Raw genomic sequence first — 14,822 nt, forward strand, 5'->3', positions numbered from 1 at the left:
CCACAGGGAGTCACTTACTCTCACATGCTTAGTCTCACACAGACACACACATGCTCTCTCTCTTCTCCCAGAAGCACAACTATCAGCATCCTGTTTAAAAGTTACAATCTTAGATTGTAAGCTCTTTGGAACAGGGACTAATTCCACTTGAATTTGAAAAGAAAATTTTGTAAGTCACTTTGAGCATTAGTTGAAAAGACTGCTAAAAATCCCAAAATTACATTAAATATAGTTTTAAAAAAAGGGATATTTCACTTACATTTAATGGGATGGGTGGGCTTGCCTAGTCCTGATTTTCCGATCTGAATCAAGAGATGAATTCTTTCTCCCCCCCAATAACAGATCTGTTCTGTCCATTTTCTCCCTTTTTCTTGTTAAGTGCTTGCTCATTTCCTGTTCCCCTTGTTCGTGCTTTCATACCTTTAACCTGCCTTGCATGCTCTCTCATCCCTAGCTCCCTTGCTTTCACCCCTCCAGCCCCTCTTGGTCACTTGCTCAACTCTCAGCCACCATTACTCACTCTTAACACCCCACCAGCTTCCCTTGCTCACTCTCCTATCCCCCACTCTCTCCCCCCTTTATTTTTAGCTCTCTCCCACTCCATTATTTTTCCCTTTGCTCATTCTGGCCCCTGTTCACTTTATGGCCCACCCTTCTAATCCTCCCTTTGCGATCATGACAGGAAAAAAACAAAAGCAGCAATTTTTACATACATTTGTCTGCTTTCTCCTATGCTGGCTCGATACGAAGTTTGACCTGTGCAGGCCTAGCAGGTCCCACAAGACTACAGGTCCTCACACAGCTCAAATATAACAGTCAGTCAATAGAGGAAGAAGCAAGCAGCTGCAGGTAACAAGTGTTGCCGCTCTTTTCCTCCTTCCAGCAGGTGGGCAGATGGTGCTGGACAGGGGGGGGCGGGGGGTGATTAAGAGAAGGAGGCCTGGCACCTGTGAAGGATTGTATCGGGGAGGGTAGAGAGTGGCTGTCACAGCAGGGACTCGTGCTCTTTCTTGGGACCACGGGGGCTGACATTGTGCCTCTTCAAATTTAGCTCACACTGCTCCTTCTCTTGGTCCCGCGTGGGTGCACCTCACTTCCTCTTCTGGGGCATGCTGATGAGGAGGTCGTAACGCCCGCGCGTTCCCACCCCCATGTTCTTTCTAGATGGCTGATTCCTGCTGCAATAGGCTCTGCTGCTAGAATTCTGCCTGGGCTTGAAAATGTTGACAGCCCGGGCGGAGGAGGAGATCTCCACATTCCGCTGGAGCAGAGAAGGGGGAAGGAAGATTAGCAGAATCAGCAGGAGACCAGGGAGCTTGGTATTCTGATGCAGAGACAGCGACACACCAGCTTGTGCTTGGCGACACAGTGGTAAGTCGTGACACACTGGTTGAGAATCGCTGTTTTACAGGACTGGGGAGGGGGTGTGGCAAGAGCATCTAAAGCAGAGGAGAGTATAGTGTTATAAGAAGAAACTGCCTCAAAGAGGTGGAGAAGCTTGAGACAGCAGGTGGAAGAAAGGACTAAGACAGTGTTCTTCAAGGTAAAGTGCTGGTGACTCCTGAAGACCCCAAGTGCAGCCCCCGACTCACAGCCAGAGAAGGGCAGGAAAAGTCAGGGGATCCACAACCCACAAACATGACATCAAGAAGAGACCAGGCCCCCCACAGTGAATCACACACTAGAATAACCCTAACCAAACAGCACTCAGCTTTAAAGAATAAGAACAGACAGGCAGCTGCTGAGGCATTCGTGCTAGCCAACAAATAACAGGATGCCCAGAACGACTCCAAGGGCTCACTCGCTGGCACAGGTGTCTCATGCAGGGGAATGGCAATAAGAGTGCTATGATCGCAGAAGGTACCAGCAGCTTACTAAGACTACTTCCTGTACTGGCAGAAACAGATCCACTAGCAGCTTTCCCTGAAAAAAAAAAAATAAAGAAACCTCTGCAGGTGATTCCACTGTTCTCCGCAGTGCCAGTAGATGACCATACCCAGGTGGATTCCCTGTTACACATACCTGCTGCTGCTGATCTGGATTAAAAATCTCAATTAGGCCACCTCACTCAGGTCAATCCAGAGTCTCGTGTAAATTGCCTGGGTGCATTAAAAATGTAACTTATCTGATACACATTTGATTGTGTGCCTGGGTTGGGAGGGGGGAGTGCGTGGAGGGAGAGAAAATACCGTGGTGGCTTGGTGGCGAGAGGCTACTTCTTTGGAATGGAGGAGATGGAAGCTGCTGATTTGGGTGGGAAGAAGCTATTGCTATGGGAATGAGGCGGGGATTGAAAGAGGACAAGGTAGAGGGATTTGAAAAGAATGTGAGTGGTGACATAAGGAGGAGGGGGTTGAGAAAGAGGTGAGAACTCGTCATTGGCACATGCTGGTCTGTAGCATTGTTAGGCTACAGCCAAAGTTCTCTCTAAGTTACATGCGTACACATGCAAAACCTTGCATACAAGAAACCAATGCTATTCGCATTATACTGGCTCGTACCACACAAGTTTGAGCTCGGCTTATAAAAATTTGCACAGAAAAATTTTTTTGCACACGTAGTCTTTCAAAAATTAGAAGGAACATTGATCACAGCCCTGTATTGGCGGCATATACTGTAAGTATAAATTTGTTGGCCTTCCTACAGACCTTTTGGACTCAAAGTGTCCCCTGTTTAAAAATTAGTGAGTAAATAAGAGCTGGAGATCAAATAAGGAAGTTAAGGCAAGGAAAACAGAGGAAAAAAAAAGTCAGAAGGAGATTGAAGTCCCCAAGAATAAAGGAAGAGGAAAATGGTTCCAGGAAGAAGGAAAGCTAGGAATCTAAGTCAACAAGGAAGGAGGAGGAGGAGGAGGGAACATAAGAGTGCAATAGATGAAAGCTACCCAGAGAGAAAGTGGTGGAACATTTTTCATGCACAATTTGTTCTTCACGCATCTTCCTTGGGAAAGCATTCCACTGTGTTGGAACAATCTCAGAGAAAGCTTTATTGCTGACCTCCACTAATTGTTTGGCACATCTTAATTACATTTTATGTAATCTTAGAAGGTAGATCTTACAAAAGTATTAAGAAAAACTAAAGCTTGAATTCAGATTAGTCCCCAAACAGCAAGTACTATCGATATTAGCAATAGTTACATGTTATTATTATTATTATTATTTATTTCTTTTATATACCGACATTCAATCGAGATATCACATCGGTTTCCAGATAACCAAGGGAATAGGGCGTAGTCCGCCCTATTTTACAAAAAACAATTATAACATATTATAACAGTGGTACATGGAACAAAAGGTTATAGGATATAACAAAAGGTTATAGAAAATAACATATGTACATGAATGTGTTGTTGATAAAATAAAATTGGGATAAGGGACTTGTTGGGTAGGTAATTTAGGAATAGAGGTGGGGGGGATGAGGGAAGGGAGGGGGGAAGGTGGGGTGGGAGGAAGTAGCGGAGTGAGGGATTCAGGGGGGTGAGAAGACTTGAGTATGGGATGAGGTGGGTTGCGTTCGGGCAGGTTAAGGGTCGGGTGGGAAGGCTTTTAAAAACAGCCATGTTTTTAGGTGTTTTTTTGAAGGTTTGCAGTGATGGTTCATTTCTGAGACAGGTGGGGAGGGTGTTCCATAGGGTGGGTCCCGCTATTGTTATGGCTCGTTTGCGGGTTGCGTTGAGGTGTGCAGATTTGAGATTGGGGATGGCTAGGAGGCCAGTGTTGGTGGATCTGAGGGTTCTTTGTGTGGGGTGTGGATGTATTGCGTTGTTTAGCCAGTTCATTTTGTTGTTGTGTATTTTTTTGTGCATGAGGGTGAGTGTTTTGTAATGGATTCTTTGTGTGATGGGTAGCCAGTGGAGTTCTTTGAGGGTAGGTGTGATGTGGGAGGATTTTTTGTTGTTGGTGATGATTCTGGCGGCGGCATTTTGTAGAACTTGGAGGGGTCTGATGTGGATTTCTGGTAGGCCGATGAGAAGGGAGTTGCAGTAGTCGAGTTTTGAGAGGATAATTGATTGAAGGACTGTTCGGAAGTCGTGCGCTTGGAGAAGGGGTTTAAGTTTTTTCAGGGTTTGGAGTTTGAAGAATCCATCCTTAATTGTATTGGAGATGTGTCGTTGAAAGTTGAGTTGGCTGTCAATTGTTACTCCTAGGTTTCTTGTGGATGGAGTGAGTGAGATTTGTGAGATCTGTGGCACTCCCGTGTTGATTGAGGTTCCTGGGTGGTTGGAGGGGGTGCACTTGAGGGGATAAGAGGGACGGTCATCGTGGATGTGAAGGATTTCTGTTTTGGCTTGGTTGAGGCATAGTGATAGTTGGGATAGTAATTGGGACAGATTTGAGCTGAGGTTGTTCCATTTTTCCATGGTGAGTTGGATGGACTTGTTTATGGGGAGAAGTATTTGTATGTCGTCTGCATAGACGAAGTAGGTGAGGTTTGCATCTGAAAGGTATTTGCATAGTGGGAGGAGGTAAATGGCTTCAGGTAAATGGCTTCAGCCATACGTAAGGCTTTAAAAAATGGTAAAACAGATTGCACATTAAAGATGCAAGATTTCTGCTTTCTAGGTAACACTATGTAAAAGCACAGCAAATATATTACCAAAACAGGAAGAAGTAAAAAAGTCTGCATTCCATACCGCTGCAAAGAGCCCATATCCTCGAATCGCGATAGATAGTTCCTTGCTGCCCGAATCCAGTTTTCTGATGATCTTATAAAACTGATCCATGAAGAACTGCAGCTTGCTCTTATGTGCTTCAGCATCATTGGTTACCATTAATGCAATCTTTCAAAACAAAGATTTACAGTGTTACATAGCTAAACAGCGAAAAAAGGAAAATTGGTTCTTAACTGCTAATTTTCGTTCCTGTAATACCACAGATCAGTCCAGATAAGTGGGTTTATACATCTCTACCAGCAGATGGAGACAGAGAACAAAAACGTTGGGACACTGCTACATAACAGAGTGCGCCACCTGCAGTCCCTCAGTATTAACCTGTATCCAAGCAAAGAATAGACCTCATTCCATCCTCTTTAGGGCTAATGAGACAAAAATCTAACCTAGGGTTGGAAATCCCTGAACTGCCAAATCAAACAATACAGGCAAAATCCTGCAAACCGATTGCTCAGAAAAGGAAATACCACTTTTTTTTTTTTTTTTTTTTTTACTGTGTGGCAATAAAAGAAAGGCACCTGATGCACACTGGCTACCTTCACCAGGAAATTTAGTTTTTCAGCTGCAACAATGGGTGAGTCTCTGGACTGATCCGTGGTATTACAGGAACGAAAATCAACAGCTAAGAGCCAATTTTCCTTTCCTATGCATACCCATATCAGTCCAGTCAAGTGGGATGTACCCAAGCACCCCTATACTGGGCGGGCAGCCGAAAGACTCGCTTTTAACACACTCTCACCAAAAGATGTATCCTCTTGCGCTCGAACATTCAAACAATAATGCTTGGTGAAAGTATATAACAAAGACAAAACTGTGGCCCTACATATCTCCTAAGGAGACACCAACTGATACTCCGCCCAGAAGGTTGCTTGTGCCAGAGTTGAATGCGCCTTGAGACCCGCCGGCACTTCACCATCTTTACAGACATAGGCTGAACAAATGGTCTCCTTCAGCCATATAGAAATCATAGCCTTAGAGGCTTTCTCCCCTCTTCTTGCTCCAAACACAAACAGGTGATCCGACCTCTGAAAACTATTCGTGGCTTTCAAATAACGCAACAGCATGCGACGCATATCCAGAAGATGCAGATCCCTATCTAGAGGAGATCCACGCGACCAATCTGGGAAAGCCGGCAGCTCAACCGTCTGATTCATGTGAAAGGAAGACACTTTTGACAAGAAGGAGGGAAACATACGTAAGGCTACCCTATACTCTGCAATATGTAGAAACGGATCCCAACCAGACAGCGCCTGAAGCTTGGAAATCCGCTGGGCTGAGCAAATAGCCACAAGGAAAAAAAACAGTCTTCAACGTCAAATCCTTCATTGAGGAGTGTTTTAAGGGCACAAAGTGTGCACTGCAGAGAACCCGCAAACCCACATTGAGGTTCCAATTCAGACATACCTTCCAAACCGGAGGCCGCAAATGCTTAGCCCCCCTTCAGAAAATGCACGACATCGGGATGAGCGGCCAAAGACCTACCCCGGAACTTGCCTTGAAAACAACCAAGGCCAACACCTGAACGCGAAGCAAACTATAGGCTAGGCCTTTGGACAAACCGTGCTGAAGAAAGGACAAAATGTGTGGAACTCCCACAGACAGTGTTGTCTAGATCCTGTTGAAGGCACCAGGATTCAAAAACCTTCCAAACTCTACCCTACGCCAAAGACGTAGAAGGTCTCTCCTAGCCTGAAACATAATGGAAATCACTGATTCAGAATATCCCTTCAGGCACAATCACCAGATCCAGCGTCTCACCTGACTCATCCATGTCCCTAGAGAGCTTGCTCTCTCCAGCCCAGTGCAGCCCGGGCGCTTCAAGATATCCCCCGAAATGCCCACTGAAGCCATCCTCTGTCTTTTGGGCGAGAGAGCACTGCACCCTGGATCTCTTGAATTCCACTCCCTTCCTAGCCAGGAAGGCCCTGTGGAGTAGCAGGACAAATTCTGGGGAGAAATCCTCCGGATCATCCCCCTGAGGGAGAAGACTCTCCCCAGAATCTACTCCCTCCTCATTGTCAGCCTCAGCATCCTGCACCGCAGGAGAAAGAGGAGGAGGGGAAGAGTCAGTAGCCCAGCTCGGAACAGCCCCCAGAACTCAATCCTCCACAGACCCAGCAGGAGGGGAGGCCCCCCCTGCACTCCAATCACAGCTCGCGAAGCTTGCGAAGCTTTTCACGGCTTTGACCCCCCCATGGAGGAGCCCTCCGCTCCCGAAGCACAGCCAGTGTATAGGGAGTGGGAATCGAGAAGGGCCGACCAATGCCTGCAGGCCTTGCTCGCCGCTTCCCATGGTTTTGTTGCCATGACGCCACACGGTCGCTCCTCCGCACGGTCAAAGGAGCGCCTCCCACAAGCAGGCCACACCATAAGGGAGTTTGTCGGGCCTGCGAGCTCAAAAACGACGTAGTTTGGAGCCACGGCAGGCTGGGGAATGCGCCAAATTCCAGCTGCCCACCAAAGTTTCCCTGTCAGGGAAAACAAACACCAAACTGCAGCACTTGCCTCTCCTCCGCCTGTGGACTAAGACAGCCCCACCTGTCTACCCGACCCGATGTGCGCAGATGGCCAAACCTCCTGGCTGCACAAACAACCGCTGACCTACCCTTCTCTGTTCTCTACCTTTTTTTTTTTTTTTTTTTTTTTTTTTTTTAAACAAACTTAACCCAGCTAAACAGAGATACAAAAAAAGGATATTTCCTTTATGGAGGCAGCAGCAGGTGAAATTCAGAGGGAGCCAGTCCCCTGGCTATCAGAATCTCCGGTACCACGAGCTAGCACATCCAGGGGTATCCAACCACACCCCACACCCCCCCATTTGCCCGGCTCCACTCGAGGGATGGCCCACAAAGGATCCTAACACTTCGAGGAGCTGCTCCAGCTTCCAACGATCAAATGCGAGCTCTCAGTCAGAACTGCAGGTTTTGTACATCTACCATCTGCTGGAGACAGAGAAATACTGAGTAACTGCAGGTGGCACTCTCGGTTATGTAGCAGTGTCCCAAAGTTTTTAATCTTTGCCTCCATTTGCTGGTAAGGTTGCATAAACCCACTTGTGTGGACTGATCTGGGTATGTACAGGAACTTTTTTTCTTATTATTTTCTTTTTATTAAAGACATAAGCACTTAAAACACATACCTCTATTCCACAGAGGGTTTACCCAATTCAGTTATGTATGCTTAATTTAAGAAGTATTAAAATATCTTACGAATTTCCAAATGTTACCCATGCAGTTAAGTCGTGAGAGTTTCAGTTTAAGAAAATAGGTTATAAAAAAGTTCCAATGGTCTTCATTACCTGTTTAAGAAAGGAATCCAGAGCTAAATGACCTGCTTTCTTTAACTCTGCATTTGTATGGCCACACCACTTCGACATTACTTCAAACAAGGAGCGGTAGTTGTCCATAAGGCAGGCACCAAATTGACAAGCATGAATGGCTAACATGTGCAACCCAGCTACAATGAAGGTCAACATCAAAGGGTTTAATAAGAATCTAGCAGATAACCAAACATTTATGTGCATGTTCAGACTCCACTTTCTTTATCGATCAAACTTACAATAACCTTCAGTCTCATGGTATACACTTACAGGCCGATGCAATAAAGTGCGCCCAGCCTAGGTTAACAAGCAGTTGAACGCACATTTTGGATGCACGTCCATTACCCCCAATGCAATAAAGGAATCAGTGCATACAAAATGCATGTGCAAACAAAGGCGGAACTAATAGCACTTATCACATCTAAATGCCATGTAGGTAGGGCAATGAACTATTATCCAGCGATGCAAAAAAAAAAAAAAAAAAATTGCGCCATACATCCAGGGCGCACTTTTTAAACCCGTCAAAATTTACGTGTGCCCCGGAGAAGGCATAAGGTCTTGCTGCGCATCAAAGGGTCTACTTAAAACATTAAAAAATACTGCTTTTCTGTGGTTCCTCCTACCTAATATTGTCATGATACAAGTAGGAAGAACCACAGAAAGCAGCAGGCTAAAAAAATAAAAAGGCTTGACGGGAAAAAAATGTTTTATGGGTACATAATATACACGCACAATATACATGCTCCAGGCCGTGTATATTGTGCCAGTAAATTTGCTGCGGCGGGATAAAACAGATGTTCGAAAATTGAGCATCCATGTTGGTAATCCGTACACAGCTACGTCTCCTGGGCACCTGATGCCAAGGACGCACTAGGCATGCACAATGTATCCCTAGTGCGTCCATTTTAGCATGACAGCTCATTTACATATTACATCGGGTGCCCAGGAGAGGTGGATGTGCGCGTTAAAGAACGGTCCGTCCGTCCCCCAGTTTGGATGCATGTTTATGAGCTCTTTATTGCATCAGCCCCTTAAGTAGAGTTACAGAGCATCACTTTCAGTTATATAATCAAGAAAAACTTACAACTTTTTCTAAATTGCTCAATGAGAAGGCTCTGGGAGTAGGCCTACAGCTTCTGCCGAACTCCATATTCTAGGCTAACTTATTCTATTTTTCGTTATTCAAAGATCGACAGACATCTAAAAATGATACCAAACTTGGTTCTAGAAGAAAAACCACAGATTTTTGTATTATAAGTTAAAATGTGAATCTTACCTAGAGGTACAGCATATCTCTTCAGCTCAATCTGTTTAAAAAAAAAAAAGCCAAAACAAAAACAAAGCAGATATCCAAGTGAAAAAAAAACCCAAGGTAAAATCTTTCTTGTGAAACATCTTTATATGGAAGCATGCATGCTTAAGGAAAACAAAACATTTTACCTGAGGGCTGATAGCCTTCACAGCATAATCAAAAATTTCCTTGGAAGTTTTGGGATCTGAGAAGAATAGAGTTTTCATAAAAAAGTTAGTGGTATCCATTAACACTGTATATATCCAAAAAAATAATGATATATTGGTCTTACAACTAAGGCATTAAAGAAAACCATGCCCTTTCCCAAAACTGGACCTATTTTGAGATGTACTTAGATGAGGAGACAGTTGCTTTTGTTTTCTGTAATCCATTGAGAATCTAGAAATGGGCTCAATTGAAGTCACTATAAATTCACCACACTAATCAACATCCTATGGAATTAAGCTTATTTCACTGTTGGGCTCAGCCTGGACTAAAACGAGTATAGAAGTGACATTTCACTTTGCCAAAATGTTCAGCAACCTGCACAGAACTCAAGCAACACAAGTCTTTGAGGTTACTGCTGTGATCTTTGTCAGGGCATGAAAAAACTGTTTACTAAAGGAAAACAAAACCTCTCTAAAATCTGTTGCCTTTGAGCAGTATCCCTGAATTTACATCTTTAGGAAAAAGCTGGGGGGAGCTTTGAAAGACAGGCTACAAAAATCAACACACAATCAGTCAAAGAAAACAGTTTTTGTCTCATTGAGGCACATATGCTTAAATTCAGAATACTCAACCTCAGTGTAAAATGACCAGGGGTATAAAAAGAGAATGTAACACCCAAACTTATCAGCCCAAATCCATTAAAATAAAAAGCTAAAGATGAGGAGTCAATTTTGGTGAAAAGGAAGAAGACCAAGATTCAGTTCACCTGTTCATGGAGATTGGGAACATGTCGAAAGAAAGTGACCAGTTTAAAGAATATATTTATGTTGTCTGTATGAGACCACTATTAGCTTCAGGAAAAAAGATGGCTATGCTCATAGAAGATTTTCTCCCAGCAGCCCCTGCCCAAAGGTGGAGACCCCAGTATGGCTGATATAGCCCAAGCTGGACCAAAATTTTCAGGTTAAAAACGAGGAAGAGAACACAGGGAGAAAAATGAATCCAACAGACCGCAGTAGCACGAGAAGTTGTAAAATATGTTTGCAAACACTTATTCAAGGGAACAGATATTTAAATAGATATAATTTTGTATTTATATTTTACCTTCTAATTCACTTCAAAGCTGATTACATCCAGGTACTGTTAAGTACTTTTGTTAAGTCATCATAAAATTATCACATCCAAAAGGCACATGTTGAGCTAAACAGTTTAAAGGCAAATTCATGGTATGTAAAGAATAATTGATCTACCCTCATCTACTAGCGCTATCCAAGACAATTACTTAATCTCAAGGAGAGTGACCTAAAAAATATTGCTCAAATACAAAGCCTGAAGCAAGGATGGACTAGAAGATAACTCCCCTGAAATATAATTTTAGAACTGCCCTAGTGTATTCATTTGAATATTTACAGTTTTGCAAAATATAGAAGTTGTTCATAGTTTATATTTTGTATTATTTTTGTCTGTGTGTCATCTTGATTGTCATCTGCTTTGCAGTTCCAGCAATAAAGCCAGAAATCAAGTTTGAATAAATAAAAATTAAAACCTGGTCTCTAGCTTTGAACTTGGCAGGGTTTAACACTATCAGGTACAGCAGCAGGCTGACCCAACCAGTTACTTCAAGTTTAGAAAAAGTACCTTCATCCATAGACTTGGTGAAGTTCATCATAAGAGCTGTCAATCCCTTCAAGCATCCTGCTACCACAGAGAATTTAGGTTCCCTAATTGTTGAAGTCATCTAAAAACAAATTTTGAAAAGATATATCATTCAAAACCAGAATATGGAAATAAATGTTATCTGGTCTGTTTTTGCATTAAATGAGTGCAACAGTCTGAACTGCAGGGTATGTTGTGAGCCTCTGCTGCAGAAGCGGCAAACTCTTTCCCTTTCTAGAATGGCAGAGCTCCATAATATCACCCAAAATCTGCCTCCCCATCTTCAAGTGATATTTTAGCAGTGAATACCTAAAGATAACTCAGACCAAGAATATACCACTAGCACAAAAAGAGGGGGATTTATCTTGTCCTCTTTATACATAAATTGTTAGGTTGCTACAGAATGCTGTTCTAGTTAGCAGAAAAGGAACAAGCTATTTGCTGCATCTCACAGCGTATCAGTCAAACCTAGAGATTACTGAAAACAGGTAGATATGACAGCAGTCTGAAAGCAAGCACCTCTTTTAAACTGGTCAAAATAACCTGCTCTTTTTAAGTTCTAATGAATGCAATTCCTTTTCTTTATTATTGTGAGGATCTGACCCAGCATGGCAATTTCTTATGTTCTTATGCCCAAAATGTATATATTTAAAATCTTTTATATTCTGTTTTCCCAGAGAACCATCCAAAGCAGTGAACAATCTTGCTGACAACCAGCATTAAAAACATGATTAATATAAAGCAAAAAAATATCAAAACTAGATATCCAATAAAAATCAGTTATTAAACAAAGGGGTTCACAAAAACAAACATTCAATGACAAAATTAAGAAAAGCCAAATACCTGTGTCAGAGCCACTAAAGTGACTAGCAGGAAGTGTGTGTGCAATATACACACAGGAGAGACCAACCAGAGGTACTATAATATTTATTATAACCCCAGTATATAAATATAGCACAAAATGAAAAGCTATGGTAAGACATCTCCACAGAGCAACATCCTTCCATGCCTAGCTACCAAAATGAGCACGATTCTCTCTTACCTAAGCCACAGGCCGATACAGTACAGTGCACTCCGGTCAAAAACGTGCATCCAACCCCCCCGAGACTAATAGCGCCTGCAACATGCAAATGCATGTTAATGGCCCTATTAGTCATTCGCGCGCGATACAGTAAGTAAAATGTGCAGCCAAGTCGCACATTTTTCTTTAAGAAATTAGCACCTACCCCAAAGGTAGGCTTTAATTTCTGCCGGCGCCGGGGAAGTGCACAGAAAAGCAGTAAAAACTGCTTTTCTGTGCACCCTCCAACTTAATACCATGGCGATATTAAGTCTGAGGTCCCAAAAGTTACAAAAAGTAAAAAAAAAAAAATAATAATAATAATTTTAAAAGCAGCCAGCGGCTCGCGGGTTGAAAACCGGATGCTCAATTTTGCCGGCATCTGGTTTCCGAACCCGTGGCTGTCAGTGGGCTCGAGAACAGACGCCGGCAAAATTGAGCGTCGGCTGTCAAATCCGCTGATAGCCACCGCTCCTGTTGAAAAAGGCGCTAGGGACGCTAGTGCCTCTTTTTACCACGGGCCCTAATTTAAATATTTTAGTTTACTGAATCGCGCGCACAGGACACTGGCCTGTGCACGCCGGGAGAGCGGGCACTCGCCCGCTCTCCCACGAACTTTACTATATCGGCCCACCAGTTTGTTACCGACTTTCGTCAGAAACAAAAGGAAGCAGGAATGCAGATGTACAATCAGCACTCAGTTTGTCAATTGTTGCTGCTGCCGTGCTGCTTGTTTTTCACATACATGTTATTATTGCCCTTTGTTTCATAGGTTGTGCTGTGTCCAAGGCCAGAGATTTTCCTCTTATCCTTCCAATTAGTAGGGATTTGTCGATCCATGCTTGGCTGAACTGTTTCAGTAGCTGGTTATCTTCTTCAGGAAACAGGGGAGAGATGTCTCTGCAGGCATATGTGGGAGACTCTTGCTTCCTTGAAAATACACTATCCTTGATTTAATCATATACACTTGTTAATCTAGAAGAAATATCTTTTTTGCAGGGGTATATTATTAGATCTGAATATTTCATATCAAATGGTTTTTGAAGCTTTTGGGCATAACTCTCCTCTTCTGTATAACCGTGTTCATATTATGCAGAAGTCTTTTTTGCATATGGCTCAAAGCAGGGAAAAGGCAGACAATTCTTAACCTAGTTAACTAAGCCTTACTGTCTAGGCCTACATCTACCCAATCTGAGCTAAACCTAATACCTAGTATGCCGGCCACACTCTTATTTCACATCAAAAAGCAATAACAGGAAATAGAAAGTTACTTCCTGACTTTCTCTCAGAAACAAACATTCATAGAGATCACAAGGAGAAGACAACAAAAAGGAAAACTATTGTAAATGCAGAATATCAGAAGTTCCTGAATATACCGTCAGCCATTCAAAAAGATCCTGAAGCCAAAGACAGTTGGTTTCTATCTGGATATCCAAGGGCATATTATTCCACACTTTAAGAGCAGACACTGGGCCCTGAGATGATCTAAGTGCATTCCAAGCAAGGGCAGTATGCTATGCATAACAAGGCACTTTGGTTTGACCATAACTGCAGCCAAATATATGGACCCACACCTCACAGGATATAGTTTAAAAAATGTTAATAGTATCTCAAACTTTGAGATGAGCAAGTAAAAACTTGTTTGATGACCTTTTGATGCAGATGGCGTGCCTAAGACTCAGGCTGTTCCTTTTAGGCTGGGCTCTTTTGTAGAATTGATGAAACAGCAAGGGAGGCTATCTAACCAAGCCCTTGTTTAAAGATATTTTTGTCTGTCCAATAAAGAATCCAGATTGGACTTTTGGCTTCTAATTCTGTATTGTTGCCTCTTTTGTAGAATGCCATTCCAGATGATTTAATGCTCAACTTCCCTCCGTTCACTTCAGAAACATTTGAAAGCTTTATTCTTCTCTTTTGGCTTACCAAGTGCTTTGATAATTCTGTTGCAGGCTCATTCTGCTGCTTGAAGATTAAGCAATATTGATTTTTTTTTTTATTTTTTTTTTTTTATTGTTGACTGTTGGAAATATTCCATAAGCATTAAGTGAAGATCTAATCTGGAGTTTGTTTTTGTAGTTATGTCTTGATGTTTTTGACTATTTTGTTTTAATCGACGTCACCTAGAACATAGTACAAGATATACATATTGGGACGGATTTTCAGAGCCCTGCTCGCGTAAATCCGCCCAAAACCGGGCGGAATTACGCGAGCAGGGCCCTGCGCGCCGGGAAGCCTATTTTACATAGGCCTACCGGCGTGCGCAGAGCCCCGGGACTCGCGTAAGTCCCGGGGTTTTCAGGGGGGGCGTGTCGGGGGCGGGTCCGAACCGCGCGGCGTGGCTACGGCCCAGGGGCGTGGCCGCGCCCTCCGGACCCGCCCCCAGGTCGCGTCCCGGCGCACAGGAGGCCCGCTGACGCGTGGGGATTTACGCCTCCCTCCGGGAGGCGTAAATCCCCCGACAAAGGTAAGGGGGGGTTTAGACAGGGCCGGGCGGGTGGGTTAGGTAGGGGAAGGGAGGGGAAGGTGAGGGGAGGGCAAAGGAAAGTTCCCTCCGAGGCCGCTCCGATTTCAGAGCGGCCTTGGAGGGAACGGGGGTAGGCTGCGCGGCTCGGCGCGCGCCGGCTATACGAAATCGATAGCCTTGCGCGCGCCGATCCAG

General features: G+C 43.7%; 1 protein-coding gene across 2 annotated transcripts in view; it reads right to left on the reverse strand.

Moving 5' to 3' along the window:
* PRKDC (protein kinase, DNA-activated, catalytic subunit) overlaps positions 1–14,822 on the reverse strand; it is a 683,602-nt gene that overhangs the window by 595,671 nt on the left and 73,109 nt on the right. For both annotated transcript variants that reach the window (XM_029591248.1, XM_029591249.1), the window contains exons 7-11: positions 11,086–11,185; positions 9,429–9,484; positions 9,265–9,295; positions 7,968–8,125; positions 4,634–4,780 (exon numbers count right to left, since the gene is read on the reverse strand). In XM_029591248.1, coding sequence (XP_029447108.1) covers positions 4,634–4,780; positions 7,968–8,125; positions 9,265–9,295; positions 9,429–9,484; positions 11,086–11,185 — 492 coding nt within the window. The remainder of the gene's footprint in view (positions 1–4,633; positions 4,781–7,967; positions 8,126–9,264; positions 9,296–9,428; positions 9,485–11,085; positions 11,186–14,822) is intronic.

Source organism: Rhinatrema bivittatum, chromosome 2 (assembly GCF_901001135.1).
Source record: "Rhinatrema bivittatum chromosome 2, aRhiBiv1.1, whole genome shotgun sequence".
In the NCBI taxonomy this organism is placed as follows: domain Eukaryota; kingdom Metazoa; phylum Chordata; class Amphibia; order Gymnophiona; family Rhinatrematidae; genus Rhinatrema; species Rhinatrema bivittatum.